This window comes from Cryptomeria japonica, chromosome 6 (assembly GCF_030272615.1).
Source record: "Cryptomeria japonica chromosome 6, Sugi_1.0, whole genome shotgun sequence".
Taxonomy (NCBI): domain Eukaryota; kingdom Viridiplantae; phylum Streptophyta; class Pinopsida; order Cupressales; family Cupressaceae; genus Cryptomeria; species Cryptomeria japonica.
This window is the reverse complement of record NC_081410.1, coordinates 574,774,327-574,789,132: the sequence shown is the minus strand read 5'-3', so window position 1 is coordinate 574,789,132 and position 14,806 is coordinate 574,774,327. Positions and strand designations below refer to the sequence as shown.

General features: G+C 36.2%; 2 protein-coding genes across 6 annotated transcripts in view; both read right to left on the bottom strand.

Annotated features, from left to right (window-relative positions):
- Positions 1 to 336: 336 nt before the first annotated feature.
- Positions 337 to 2,687, bottom strand: LOC131062928 (uncharacterized). 2 transcript variants are annotated; one of them, XR_009358120.1, is made up of 5 exons: positions 2,461 to 2,687; positions 2,269 to 2,360; positions 1,716 to 2,115; positions 1,189 to 1,607; positions 337 to 1,100 (listed from the first exon to the last, which is right to left on the bottom strand). XR_009358120.1 is itself a non-coding variant. In XM_059207058.1 (4 exons), exons 3-4 carry the CDS (start codon positions 1,959 to 1,961, stop codon positions 1,281 to 1,283), a joined length of 573 nt encoding a protein of 190 aa, XP_059063041.1. In that variant the 5' UTR covers positions 1,962 to 2,115; positions 2,269 to 2,360; positions 2,461 to 2,687; the 3' UTR covers positions 1,114 to 1,280. The 2 variants fall into 2 exon arrangements, 1 of the variants encoding a protein (XP_059063041.1); XM_059207058.1 differs by lacking the exon at positions 337 to 1,100 and having other exon boundaries at positions 1,114 to 1,607.
- A 6,037-nt stretch (positions 2,688 to 8,724) lies between these two features.
- The window catches only part of LOC131062957 (uncharacterized), a 45,373-nt gene continuing 39,291 nt past the window's right edge, over positions 8,725 to 14,806 (bottom strand). For all 4 annotated transcript variants that reach the window (XM_057996704.2, XM_057996705.2, XM_057996703.2 and 1 more), the window contains exon 4: positions 8,725 to 9,168. In XM_057996704.2, the coding sequence (XP_057852687.2) occupies positions 9,076 to 9,168 (93 nt within the window). In that variant the 3' untranslated portion in view covers positions 8,725 to 9,075. The remainder of the gene's footprint in view (positions 9,169 to 14,806) is intronic.

Sequence of the window (14,806 nt, the reverse complement as noted above, 5' to 3'; positions counted from 1 at the left end):
ATTTAGCGATTTTTAAGGATTTAAAATTTGTTTCATGCACCCTTTATTAAACAAACCTTAAATACACAATAACATCATCAAATAGAAGTTAATTTGATCACATACACAAGTATACATCGATCACATTAGTATAAACCAAAGAAACGAGACTCGAACTCGGCTCGGACTTAGCATGGCCGACCCAGACTCGAACTCGGGACTCGGAGTCAGACTCGGCTTTAGACTCGGTTGGACTCGAGAAAGTGAAAAACTCAATAAATTTAAAGATTTAAAACTTGTTTCATGCACCCTTTATTGAATACGCCTTAAAGACACGATAACATCATCAAACTTGGCTCATTTGATTACATACACAAGTATACATCAATCACATAAGCATAAACGCAAATTGTAGCTGAAGGAAATAACAAACATAGATATATAAATATTGTCAAATGTATACAATATTACAAAACTCATGGAATAAAAAATCCATGTCATCATATGATCATCATCAAATGTTCCACACAAATACCAAAGGTAAATACAACTACAAGACTACAAGCCTATGGCTCAGAGGAGCGTGCACCCTCTGGCCTCGACCCCCTGCGAAAGCGTCTAAGGTAGGTCTTGCATGATTCGACAGCCATAGCCACTCCCTGTGACACCATGCCATGCTCACCAACATCAGGAACATCTGTGTCACTATCAATATCTGCCTCTGAATCTCCTCTCTACTCATGCTCCCTGCTCCTCCTCTACCATGGCTACAACCTCAACCTCTATGTCTACTTGGTCGATCCAATCAGTGTCATCATCACTAAAGACAGCCACAGGATCTATCTCAGTAGCCCACTCTGCATCTAGATCAACCTCATCTAGAATGATACGAGAGATGTCAACTAATGCATTATTTCTCATTCTCAGGTGGAGGTTGTAGTGAACAAAGACGAGATCATTCATCTTCTCCACAGATAATCTATTGTGCCTCTTGGAGTGTATGTGCTCAAACATACTCCAATTGCGCTCACAACCAGATGTGTTGCATGGTTGGCTCAAGATGCGAATGGCCAACTTCTGAATATTTGGTGTTATTGGGCCAAAAAAGCTCCACCAATTATCTGAGTTTGAAATGATAAAAATAAATAAAATCAATCTCACTCATAAACTCATTTAACAATATACAATAAAACTAAAATTAAGCCTTACAATTTATTTTTACTTGGCATCATAGTTGTCCTACAGTCTTTGGCGATAGGACGAGTGGTCTCCCCTTGTGCATTTGATAACAATTGTAGCTCTCAAATAAGCTCTATCTGAGTAGTACCAGCAGGTGCTATCTTCTCCATGATCGAGTATAGCCCATTAAGGACCTCCACATCAGCCTTGAAAGAAGGGATAAAATGGAATGTCGGATTCAGATAATAGGTTGTTGCATGGATGGTCCTATAAAGCTGATGATGCCATCTCCTATCAATGATCTCCCAAATGGGACCATACTTGCTCTCATCTCCTTCATAGACAGATTTGATGCCCTCCTTCGCCCTATCCATGCCCTCATATATGTAGCCCATTGCAGGCTTTTCTCCAACCACAACTCGAAACAAAACCACCGAGGGCTTAACAAACTGCAAAACTAAAAATATTGTGTAATTTAGAAAAATGAGCAAATAAGAGAATATATATAATAAGTTATAAAACAAAAAGTTATATTGTAGAATTTATAAAAAATTTACCTTCACTATCTCATCACAAGGGACCCAAAAGTATCGCTCATCAAAAATGCAATCTACCATATCTTTCTCTGTAGGGGTACCAACATAAGATGAAGAAAACCACTCCTCACCAATAATCATATGTCTCAAGGCCGACTTACAACAAAGCATGGACTGCAATGTGATGAAGTTTGTGGCAAATCTTGTGATTCCTGAAGGAGCTAATCCTTTTGCTCTGTGTATTGTCTCATAAGAGCCAACACCCATGAGTGATTATATACAAATTTGCACACATTTCTCGCCCTTTCTACACATCTCTTGACCCATGGGAGTTTTCCAATATCCTCCAACATGAGGTCAATGCAATGGGTAGCACATGGAGTCCAAACTATAGATGGGTGCCTCTCCATCAATAGTCTACCTGCAACAACATAATTTGTTGCATTGTAATTAATGGAGTTACAAAATAGTAATTAATTTGCAAACAAAGTTAGTTTGTAATCAAAAGTTTACTTGCAGCAATATAATTTGTTGCATTGTCGGTCACCACATGTACCACGTTCTCCTCACCCACCTTATCAATCACCTCCTCTATCTGCTCACATAGGTAGGTGGCATTCTTGCAATGGGCGTAGGCATCAATGGACTTGATGAAAACGGTGCCCCCTAAAATGAAAAAATAAAGCAAGATCAATGATCATTCAATAAACCATTAAATAAAAAATAAAAAATTAAAGACTAAATGAAACTAAAATTATTCAATCACCTACGGAAGAAACAAGAAAATTAAGGAGAGTTCTATTTCTCCTATCCGTCCAACCATCGGTCATGATGGTGCAACCTTTAGTGCTCCATATCTGGCGTTGTTCACCTAATTCCTTCTTCACATCATTCACCAATTGAGTCAAAATGGGTCCCCTCAAATCAGACTCAGAAGGGGCTTTGAACCCCACCCCGCATATGGTAAGGGCATCAACCATTTCTTGTCAATAAGGAGACCTGTCACAAATAAATTCAAGGAGATAAGTTATGTATGTACTATGTAGTATGTACGAGAAAAAATAAAACGAAGAATCAAAGTATAAAAATTAAAACAATCAAACATAAAACATTCACCTGGTTGTAAAGAATGGAACACTGTCATAGACCCAAAACCTGCCAACTGCCATTTTAGCTGTATCATGAACCTCCTTGTTCCAACCCATGCTCTCAAGCAACTGTTGGGACCCAGGAGTAGTGCAAGGCACAAAGAAGGTATCCAACCTAGATTTACGAATCCTAGGTCCAATGCTAACACTCCCACTACAACTACTAGTGCTAGGAACATGAGAAGTGGCAGTGGCACTGCCACTTACAGAAGTAGAAGCGGAAGCACCAACACCAGCAGTAGCAAACTAAGTGGGACGATATGGAGGTAAGGAAGAAGGGCCTTCAACACAACCTAATTGTGTCCCTCTTCCTAAAGTTGCCTCTCCCAATGGCCACTCGATCCTCCTTTTGCTTCTTTTTCCTTTCATTTTCCTCAACCATTACATAACAATCATGTGCGACCTCAAGGAGTGCTTTAAGGCAAGGTTCGACATCATGTCCACGCACACCAGAAATATGGTATTTCAGTCTATATATACTTCCATGGAATATTGTTTTGCAAAATATACATTTTGTTTGCCCCTTTCTTTGCCCTGGAAAATCTTCATGATATTTCCAAGCAAGGTCCTTTCTAATGGGGGGTCTAGAAGCTGAAATAGACATTGTAGGATAGTTTTGTGAAACTTGAAGTTGAGGCAAATAATAAAGTGAAGTTTGTTGCAATAAAACATTACAAATACAAAATGAAATTAATACATACATTCAAAAAAACTAAGGTAGGGTTTCTAATTTTTTTTTTTTTAAATTGTAACTTTTTAACAAAAAAAAATTACAAACCCTACATAGTACAACTACATACTACATACTACATAGTAACATACAAACATACAAAAGATTTTGGAAGAAAATGTAAAACTTTCAAAATAAATGAATAGAAAATGGAATTTTTGCATACAAGAAACAAAAAAATCTTCAAAAAAACAATTGTACCTTTTGCAACAAGCTTCAAATGAGTTGCAAACTCTTCCTATCCAACTCTTGATGTACCAAATCCAAACACAATGCAACCCCAATGTGATAAATGGAAGAAATCTTGAGCTTCCTCCTTTCTGGTTTTTCTTCAATGCACCCTTGTTTTTCTTCACAACTCACTTTTCTCCTCCTATTTTTCCAAATGAATGAAATGAAGTTCACTTTTAGGGTTGGAGGATAAATAACATAAAAAATGAAGTTCAAAAAACTTTAGAAAAAATTTTTGGCTTTTTTTGGGCCTTGTTGCTGGTCGAGTCCCAGGCACAAGACTCGCGGAGTTTGGCGATTTTATGCCAAACTCGGTGAGTCTAGCAAGTTTGCTCACCAGACTCAGTCGAGCCCGAGTCCGAGCTTCAAAGACTCGGCGAGCATGTCTCGGGCTCGGACTCGCCGAGTTTGGTGATTTTGGGGCGATTTTCTAATCTCTTGACTATAAACACAAATTGTAGCTGAAGGAAATAGCAACCAATAACCATAGATATATAAAGTGTAAAATGTAACAATATTACAAAACTCATGGAATATGAAATCCATGACATCAAAATTCAAATGTTCCAATTCCACACATATATCAAAAGTAAAACAACTATAAATCTATGGCTCAAAGGAGTCTGGGTCCTTCCTACGAAGGCGTCTAAGGTAGGTCCTAGATGCGTCAGCAGCCATACTCTCTGCCCTTGACTCCATTCTACCCTCACCAACATCAGCTATGTCTGGCTCTAGCTTTGGCTCTGGCTCTGCTCGCGCTCTAACCTCCTCCTCTGCCATCGCTACAACCTCAACCTCTATATCTACCTAGTCAATCCAATCTAAGTCCTCATCACTAAAGATTGGATCTGTAGCTTCACTGATCCACTCAGATTCTGGATCAACCTCCGCTAGCGTGATTGGGGTGTTGTCATGGTCCATAACCTGTTTCTATCTAAGACGGAGGTTGTAATGAACAAATACTAGATTATTCAACCTCTCCACAGACAGTCTATTGCGCCTCTTGGAGTGTGTGCTCAAACATACTCCAATTGCGCTCAAACATATTTCAATCCTCTCTAACGAGCCTTTGATGCACCAAATGCAAGTATTACACTGCCCCAATGTGATTTGTTGAAGAAATTTTACTACTCCTTGTTGGTTGCCCTACTATGCTCTCTTATTTTTCCTCACAACTCACTCTTCTCCTCCTATTTTTTCAATAGAATGAAATGAGATGCCTTTTACAACATAGAATCAAATATAAATGAAAAAAAAAGCAAGTAAAACCATTGTTTAACGTGTTTTTACTTTTTATTTTACTTTTTCGGTATTTTCCATCGATCGAGTCATGGACTCGGGACTCGTTGGGTCCGAGCCGAGTTACTGAGATTTTGGCAAGTCATGGTGAGTCATAGAACTCTGGTAGTTATAAACATATAATTTCGTATCTATGACTGTCTAAGGCCGATAGGCCAATTAGACAATTATATTAGTTATATCGGCCCATAGAAGGAATTTGATCATAGCTACAAACATCAACACAACAAGAAGCAATCATGTGTGGCTCAAAGTACAACATAATTTGTATATGTTGCAGCTGCTATACCAGCTCGAGAAGCAGTGTGGCTTCGAAAGCTTCTTGCAGGACTGTTTGGACAACCTCTGGAACCTACAATGATTCTTTGTGATAACCAAAGTTGTGTGAAGCTTTCGGTTAATGTTGTTTTCCATGATAGAACGAAGCATGTGGAAATAAAATATCATTACTTGAGAGATATGGTTCAAAGGAAAGCAATGGAGCTCAAGTAAATTTGCACAGAAGAGCAAACAACAAACATTCTTACCAAGCCACTTCCTAGAGTGAAGTTTTGTTATTTTTGAGACAAGCTTGGTATTGTGGAGAATGATGCTCTTGCTGAGAGAGAATCTCAACTTCAATGAATCTTTTATATGTTGTTAATGAGTTCTTCTCTGTCAGGGAGAAGTTCGAGGTGCAATCCCTTGTAATGCATTTTTCTCTGTGACGGAGAAATTTGAGGTGAAAGTCCTTGAGGCTCTTTTCACTTATGGGAGTAGCCATAGTGGATGTCATGTTGAGAGACTCCATGACAACATCACATTGAGTGACTCCGTGATGAGAGCTTGTGTTATTTCACTTATGGGAGTAGCCATGGTGAACATCATGTTGAGTGAATCCATGATGCCTATCACGTTGAGAGAATCCGTGATTAAATTTTGTTGTTTTCATATTGTGTTTGTCATGTTCAGAGACTCCGTGACTTGAATATCTGTAAATGATATCTCATTTGGTAAGAGGGAGTGTAAATGATTGTAGCTGCAGGAGACTTCATTTTATTTGTTTGGTTGTATTTCTATCTTCCTTATTCATTCTTATTGTTTCTGTTGGTTTCTTATTTGCTTCATTACATCTATATATGTATCGAGTTTCTTGTTTGCCGTCAATGTCATGAGTGCTAGCTAGAAAAACGTTATTTTCCTTTCTCTTCGTATCTTATCTGTTGAGAGTTTCAATTTTCTTTGCCTTAGTGGCTTGATTTATATTGGTGTATGAATCGTTTTACAATGTAACTGTCATTTTTTAGTATTATTTATGTGAAGTGTTGAATCTTCATCTTTCTTGGCATTATTGATATTTGGCTTGCTCTGTCATTATCAAGTATTGCAGATTGCTTTTCAGGAAATGAGTGAAGTTCAGAAGAAAGATTCCATCGTCATGTGTGAAGATTTTGGTTCATTTCTTCTTCAACAAGTCTATTTGTTAGCAGATTTGTAAAAACCTTCAGTTAGTTGTGATATTGTCAACTTCTTCTTTTGTTTGTTAAGTGCTATCAATCATGATTAGATGACTGATTGTTAAGCTTGAGAGCTCCGCATTTAAATTTGTGCCTTCAATAAAACTTGATTTTTGGTGTGGCTGAATTTTTCACCCTCGGGTGGAGAGTTTTCTTGGGATAAAATTTTTGTGTATCTTGTTCTTATTATTTTTTCTAGTTTCAGATTTTGAGATTTACCTTTCTGGTTCATGTTTTAATAGGATCAACTCTATTTCTAAAAGCCTTCAGTTAGCTGTGATATTGTTAGCTTCTTCTTTCGTTTGTTAAGTGCTATCAATCATGATTAGATGACTGATTGTGATATTTGTTAGCAGATTAGTAAAAGCCTTCAGTTAGTTGTGATATTGTCAGCTTCTTCTTTTGTTTGTTAAGTGATATCAATCATGATTAGATGACTGATTGTTAAGCTTGAGAGCTCTGTATTTAAATTTGTACCTTCAATAAAACTTGATTTTTGGTGTGGCTGAATTTTTCACCTTCGGGTGGAGAGTTTTCCTGGGATAAAATTTTTGTGTATCTTGTTTCCTTATTAATTTTTCTAGTTTCAGATTTTGAGATTTATCTTTCCGGTTCATGTTTTAACAAGATCAACCCTATTTCTAAAAGCCTCCAATTAGTTGTGAAATTGTCAGCTTCTTCTTTTGTTTGTTAAGTGCTATCAATCATGATTAGATGACTGATTGTGATATTTGTTAGCAGATTTGTAAAAGCCTTCAGTTAGCTGTGATATTGTCAGCGTCTTCTTTTGTTTGTTAAGTGCTATCAATCATGATTAGATGACTGCTTGTTGAGCTTGAGAGCTCTGTATTTAAATTTGTACCTTCAATAAAAAAAATTTCACCCTCAAATGGAGAGTTCTCCTGGGATAAAAAAATTGTGTATTTTGTTCTTATTAATTTTTCTAGTTTCAGATTTTGAGATTTATCTTTCTGGTTCATGTTTTAACAGGATCAACCCTATTTCTAAGCAATTCAGTAACTTCACGAGTTTTTCTAGGGTTTTGCAAGTTTTTACTATGATTTTTTTCACTTTTTTGACCATTTTTTGCATTTTCTAACATGATTTTAATGCAATTAAAATGAAAAAATCATTGAAAATTTGGTCAATGATTTTTTTGTGAATCGGGATCGCGATTTTTTGCAGACTATTGCTTCTGTGGTTTTAACCACTTCAATTTTTTAGTCAACATTGAATACTTCGATTTTTCTAGTGATGTTATTAATGTATCCATCCAATTGGAACTCAGTATCTGTAGTAATGTGTACTTTTTACGCTATCATGTTTAGCTTTTCCCAGTTGAACAAGATTACCCAGTGACAACTACTTCCTAATAACATTTTAGTAATCATATATCTAATATGAAATCAAGAACCAGCTAGTGTACATTTATAATATTCGTTCAGACACTCTATATGCAAACGATTAAAACAATACAATGGTCACGAAGGATCTAAAAGGAGACAGTTGTAACTTGGTTTCACAGCTCACAACAAAACAGTTTACACGGTATTGGAAAATTTATGTTTTCCAAATCAACAATCTCTGGTAAGTTGGCCAGAAATAAATACGTGCCATCAATAACCAGTCATCATGTTAAGGAAACGTAGCTTTATTACAAACTTATCAAAGACTAGTCGAGGGCAAGTTCCTAAACTTTTTTTTGAGAACCAACCTACTAAATGTAGCTTTATTACAAAACTTATCAGAGACAAGTCGAGGGAAAGTTCCTAACCTTTTTTTTGGGAACCAACCTACAATCTCAGGTAAGTTGGCCAGAAATAAATACATGCCATCGATAACCAGACATCATGTGAAGGAAACGTAGCCTTATTACAAAACTTATCAAAGACAAGACAAGGGCAAGTTCCTAACCTTTTTTTTGGGAACCAACTTACTAAAAAAGAATAAGACAAAGACATATTGGATGCTTTGACTGATGCATAAGACAAATGATCCAAATGTGACCAAATCATATAAAGAATATATAGCAGTGGCTCTAATTGTGGAATTCAACACATTTTGATTATTATGAAAATGAAAAAGACTGACAATAATCACATGCTAGAATCCAAATCTTGGCAGTATTAATGAAAAATAACTTTATTGATCCATTAGAAATTTTGCAGAAACATGAGAACATGGTGAGATTTGTAAGATGTAGTGAAAAACAAATCAGAGGGACCAATAAAAGTAAAAAACATAAAATTAGACAAAATTTGAGCAAGAGTTTCTAGGGAACAACTTAAAAAAGGTTCCCAGAAAGTAATTACTAATTCCTACCAGGAAATTTATTTGAGATACAAGCAAGTGAACATCCATCAAGCCAACTTACATTTACAATGTTACACTGCTTACTTTTTGTTCTATTGGTTTATGCACGTAGCTGTTCTAAACCATGCATTGCTTCAAAATTCGTTGCCTGTGTAATGAACTGATTAGCGATTGCCTCTTAAATTGTGTTGAATATTCTCCTCAGCTCTTGTAAATGCATCTGTGAGTATATCAATGCTCCAGTCCTTGACATCATCCTGTTATAATATGGAATAATTAGGTAATAGACAACACAGAAACAAGAAAAAAAAGAAAAGGAAATATATTAATGTTCACAAATAACCAAACAAGATCAATGTGACTCAGAAATTTCAATCAGTTTTTCCCTCCTCTTTTCCCAAAAAAAAGGTAAATATTATATTAAACTAAAAGCGAGGTACAAACCTCATTTGGCTGATACAAAAAAAGCCAAGCACAGAAAGATGATCAAAGACATTGGCTGTAGTGTCCCTTTTTTAGGATATTGCTGATTTTTGCTTAAAACAATAATCCTTGAAATAATAATGTCTTTGTCAAAAATTATGAATTTATTATAATATTCAGATCAATAAATCATGAGCTAATTCTAAAAAAATCATATCTTGAAATGCTTTCAAATCTGTCGAATTAGAGGGTTTCATCCCTAACTCACCACTGGCAATATCAAGGGTTTTTGTCCTTAGATTGCCAAGAGTGTTCAACAGTTTTCATCCTTAAAAACTTAGTCCACCTTGGAGGGTTTTTGTCCTCCTTGATCAAGATTTGGGATTTCATCCAAACTTGATAAGAGCAATAAGGGTTTTCGTCCTTAACCTCTCGTGAACTTGGAAAGGTTTTTGTCCTCCCTATTTGCAAGTCACTTCCTCAAAGTCAAGATTGATTGCTTGATTGATATTTGCTGATTGATATTTCTTGATGAACTGATAAGTGAATGCTTGAACGATGCTTCTATGATCCTCTCTTCCCAAGGAATTATCTCCCCTTTTTATCTTATTATTGAGAGAGTCACAACCCTCCAACCTTTCATTCTTAATCGCTGTCTTGAACTCTTGATTTAATTTTAAATTGAATGCCTTTAGGAATTGCTGCCAATGATACTCTTAATTTTATTTTATTTAAATGCTTTTATTATTTTAGGAATTGCTGGGAATCTTGGTGCCTCCATATTTACATTGCCTCTATTACACTTCCAAGGACTGTGATCCAATAAAATCTGCAATCCGGTCTCTGTAAGTCCTGTGATCTTAAACTTGGCGGGGGCATGACATTGGCATTATACCTCATGAGGGCTAAACCCGGATATGATCCAACAAAAGAAAACTATCAAACCACCTTGACAATACTGATGTCTATGATATGATTATCCTAGCATGCTTCAAGTTTTCACTGATAGTGTTTAAATCAGTAAATATGCAAACTAGCCTGCACTGTTTACAATTTTATAGATTTCACGGCAGCAATATCCTAGATAGTCTATCTGCTATGAAAATGATGAGGCAGTTCATGGTGATTCAAATTTAGAAGGACAACTCAACAGACATTAAACAGGATTATAAGGGTTATAAGGACAAGTCAGCAGACATTAAACATTTCAATAAATCAGGATTAAGGACTTCTCAAAAATTGTGCCCAATTTTCAACATACAAGTTTGAAACTTTGCAGTGTAACTATGCTTGAGAAAACGCTGTAATAAAATTTGAAAAAATTTAAGTATTTATAGACAAAAAAGAAGAAACCTATTATCTCTCATGAAATTGTTTTAAAATTGTGCCCAATTTTTTTTAAAAATAGGCAATATAATTTGCCTCAGCTTCCAGTTAACAATTAATTGAGATTTTATCCTGATTTCTACTTCTTTGGCCAAATACGATTACCATCATTGGAATTGTTGGCTTAACGTGTAACCATCCATACAATTCTCTTACAGTTGTAGCCATAGAGCTTCCCACTTAAGTAGGTTATCCTTTGAGTTGAGGACCATGAGCTGCCTACTCCCAGGATGAATTCAGCAATCCACCTTTTAGCAATCTCTGAAAATAGGAAATGAAAAACTTAAAGATGGGACGAAGTTTGGTTCTAATTTGTATAGGATGGAGTACCAACATCCCCATCAATGACTGAAAAAGCTAACACGGGATCTTATAATGTCTACAGAACAAATATCTGAACAAAGAGACCTTGGTCAGTGACCCTCTCACAGCTTAGAGGAAGCCCATAATAGGTCTGACTGAATATCCTAAAATGTGCAAAGGGGATATCAAAGCCTATAAGCGGAGGATTGGTCAACCACAACTAATACAAGAAGACAAGGAAAGAAAAAGTTATCATCAATCTATCTTTGTTTGTGTAGGAAGATTTAACTTCTGAAGGACATTTAATACAATATTCCACCGGGATGCTGTCATGTCCCTTTTTTTCAAAAATAGCAATTTACTAAATACAGTAAGTCCCATTGTCCAAAAATAGTAAGTTGGGGTCTCAAGACAGTCGAAGAAAAATAATATTAATTTAATACTTTATTTGTTTTGATGCAATTCTTATATCTTGAACAAATAAATATTACATTAATATCCTCATATGGTAGACATGGGCTTTTGAAAAGTTTCCTTGGCATCTTTGGGTATCTTTTGCATCTAGTGGCTTTGTAATGATTCTTATTGCAGTTGCCATAAAATGCATATTAATATTTCCTTCACATGCAAGATTCCTTCCAATCTTGGCATTGGATTTCAGCACCCATTTTGGTTTGAGTTTGGATTTCATATATTGAGAAATGGGGGCTTTTGCAATTTATTCACATTTTGCAGAATGTAACCAAGCTTTGCTTGTTCTTCAATGGTTGTCAAACAAATGGAGAGACGGGATGTTCAAAGTTTCCAAGTGATCTAAGGACAAGAGTCAGAGGATTACTAGGGGATCTAAGGGTGGGAATCAGAAGATTACTAGAGAGTAATCTCATACAGAGATTACATGTGCTGAACAGTTTGTGATTTCTTCAGATTATTTGCAGTTTGTTTGCAGGAGGATTTCTGTAGGAACCCCTGCGAGTTCCAACTATTCTGTCAAAATTTTCAGTTTGGTCTCATAGACGTTTCGTCAAACAGTTGGTATTCAAGGTCTGCTCAGAGATTTCCTGAGTTCTTGAGGCAAAAACACATTACAAAATACAAATGCCTTTCATAGGAATTCTGTCAAACATTAGTGTGATAATAGAAATCAAACATAATTACTTGTATTGCAAAAGCATAAATCCAAACACCTAAGTCCAAGTAAGCTTCACCAATTATCCAACCTTACATCAGCATTATCACAAATAATTGGCAAGAAAACTAATTTCAGAACCTTGTACTTTATTGTGACATTTTGACAAACATATTGCAGACTAGCAACATATTCAGACTTCCATGTAAGAGCAGACTTATCATCAACTACTAACATATAACAGTCATTTATGTGTCCAGATTTCAATACCACTTCACTTCATAAATGTTTAACCAGTCAAACGATTCGCTTCAGACGGGAAATGTAATGATGAATGCATAGACTGCTGGTGAAACAAATGCACCTATACATATATGACTTTATGTTCTGATTTTTGCCTCTTCCTAATCGCTGCTTCTAAACTCCTCTAATGCCAATGTCCAGCAAAGAAATAATCCTTGTCAAACGATTCGCTTCAGACAGGGGAAATGTAATGATGAATGCATAGACTGCTGGTGAAACAAATGCACCTATACATATATGACTTTATGTTCTGATTTTTGCCTCTTCCTAATCGCTGCTTCTAAACTCCTCTAATGCCAATGTCCAGCAAAGAAACAATCCTTGTCAAAATGCAAATGAGAAGAAGATAGAACTCTGCCTGTAGATGGACGTCCAGTTCTCATTTTGTATCATGGACTACTGCCAGCAATAGATGGACACCTTGACTGCAAGAGGTAGCCCTTTGTCTGCTTATTCGATTCCAAAAATCCCACTATTAATCCAGATGTGAACTCTATTTAAATTCACCAATCTTGAAGGAATGGGTTTCCATCCAGCCTTCACTAATTCCAAGGGTTTTCCTCTTTAGAATATCCAGTCACTGATTTCCAGCAACATTGGAGAAATAATTTCAATATCCAATTCTCATAACTTGCCTCAAATGAAAGGATAGCCTTGCTCATATAGGTTCTCAAGTCGGTGAATGCTTGTACTTTTAGCAACGTGGGATAAAACATTCTTTACTTTTAATTCCTCCTTATGAAGTAGCTTCTCGAACAAGCTGGAGACCTTTATGAATTAAAGTGACTTTATATTGTCAATTTATAAAGTCACTTTATGAAAATGACTTAAATACATTTTAACCCCCACCTTATGTCAACATATCAGAGAGTCATTTAATGGTATAATGGCCCCACACTCTTAATGACATTTTGTAAAGTTAAATAACTTTATAATATAATCATTAACAAATAATATCATTAAATGCCATTATAATTTTAATATCTCATTAATTACTCATTATCTCTTTGTCCCGTCCTAACCTAGAGGTCAACCATTGTTCCCACTACGCATCCAACTGCCTTACTAAAGATAGTAAGGATCCCTCTCTAACAACCATTGATTTACTATAAATAGTAAATGCCTCATTATCTAATCAAACCAACTGTGCATTGCAATCATAGCATGTTCAGGTGCCCTGCTATAATTCGTAACCCTGACTTTCCTGAAATAGTCACTTACTATAAATAGTAATTGTGCCAAATTGAACCAAACGAAGAGCATTCCTTAACACTTCTGACTTCCGGAATGGGAATAAGCCTCCTGCATTGCCAATTGGGACCCTCTCACCGTCAGTCTTAGCCTACGAGTGCCAATAATAGGCTAATCCAATCATAAACCATATCATCCCAAAAAGGGGACATTACAATTCCAGTCGTTAGAAGTGTAATATTTTGGGGTTTGAGCATTCTATTTGTTGTAGAAGTTTATGGCAGCTTTGTGGACGTGGCTTTACTGCTATTTCATTAAATTCGCTGTTATTTTATCATAAATAAATTTGATGTGGAGTTTAGTGAGTTTCTTTGCAAGTTGGGTAGAGTTCAATGTCTGTTTGGGCTTCATTTTGCTTCCTGCTTTGTAAGGAGTTGCAGCAGATGTAATTTGCTGTTTGCTGCAGTATAAGACAGCAAAAATGATGTATTTTCATGATTCAAATCTGTTATAATCATTTAATATTAGTTTCATGAAGGTTTTGAGGGTTTATTTCTGCTTAGCCAATTTGCTTGTTTATGTTGTTTGCAAGTTTTTAATAAAGAAGTCTTTAAAGAATTTTCACTTTTTAGATCGGATATTTTAATTGACAAGGGACATTACAGATGTGTCCCCCACCCTCAAATCCCCTTTTTCGTTATCACCAATCAATCTTTTTTTGTGTAGGAAAATTTAGCATCTAAAGGACATTTGATACAATGTTCCATGGGGACGCATACCCCACAAAAATCCCCCCTATTCTTGGGATGTGGGGACTTGGAGAGGGCATTCCCCACCATCCCACAACTACCAACCAGGACTTGAGGACATTCCAGGACATACTCCAGATTTGGAGACAACTTGAGGACTCGACATCCCCGAGATGTCCAAGGGACCCCCAAGAAACTCCTAACCATCCCAAGGACTTCCAACCATCCCCAACGGAATAATAAGTTCCTTTTTTTCAAATCAAAATGTATTTTAGAATTGTGTCCCAAACCCTAACCCTAGTGGCCTACAGACCCCAACCAAACCCTAAACTCTCACAAAAAATCAATAATCAGGCATTTAAGTCTCATTTTAAATCATTTCCAAGTTTCACCATAAAAGTTGAAAGTTGC

What these genes read in the sequence shown, in the direction of transcription:
- LOC131062928 (XM_059207058.1), bottom strand. Translation starts at nt 1,961, where the DNA reads ATGGGTGTTGGCTCTTATGAGACAATACACAGAGCAAAAGGATTAGCT. An exon ending in CTTGTGATGAGATAGTGAAG is followed by an intron (nt 1,608 to 1,715) that starts GTAAATTTTTTA and finishes TTAGTTTTGCAG; the next exon opens with TTTGTTAAGCCCTCGGTGGT.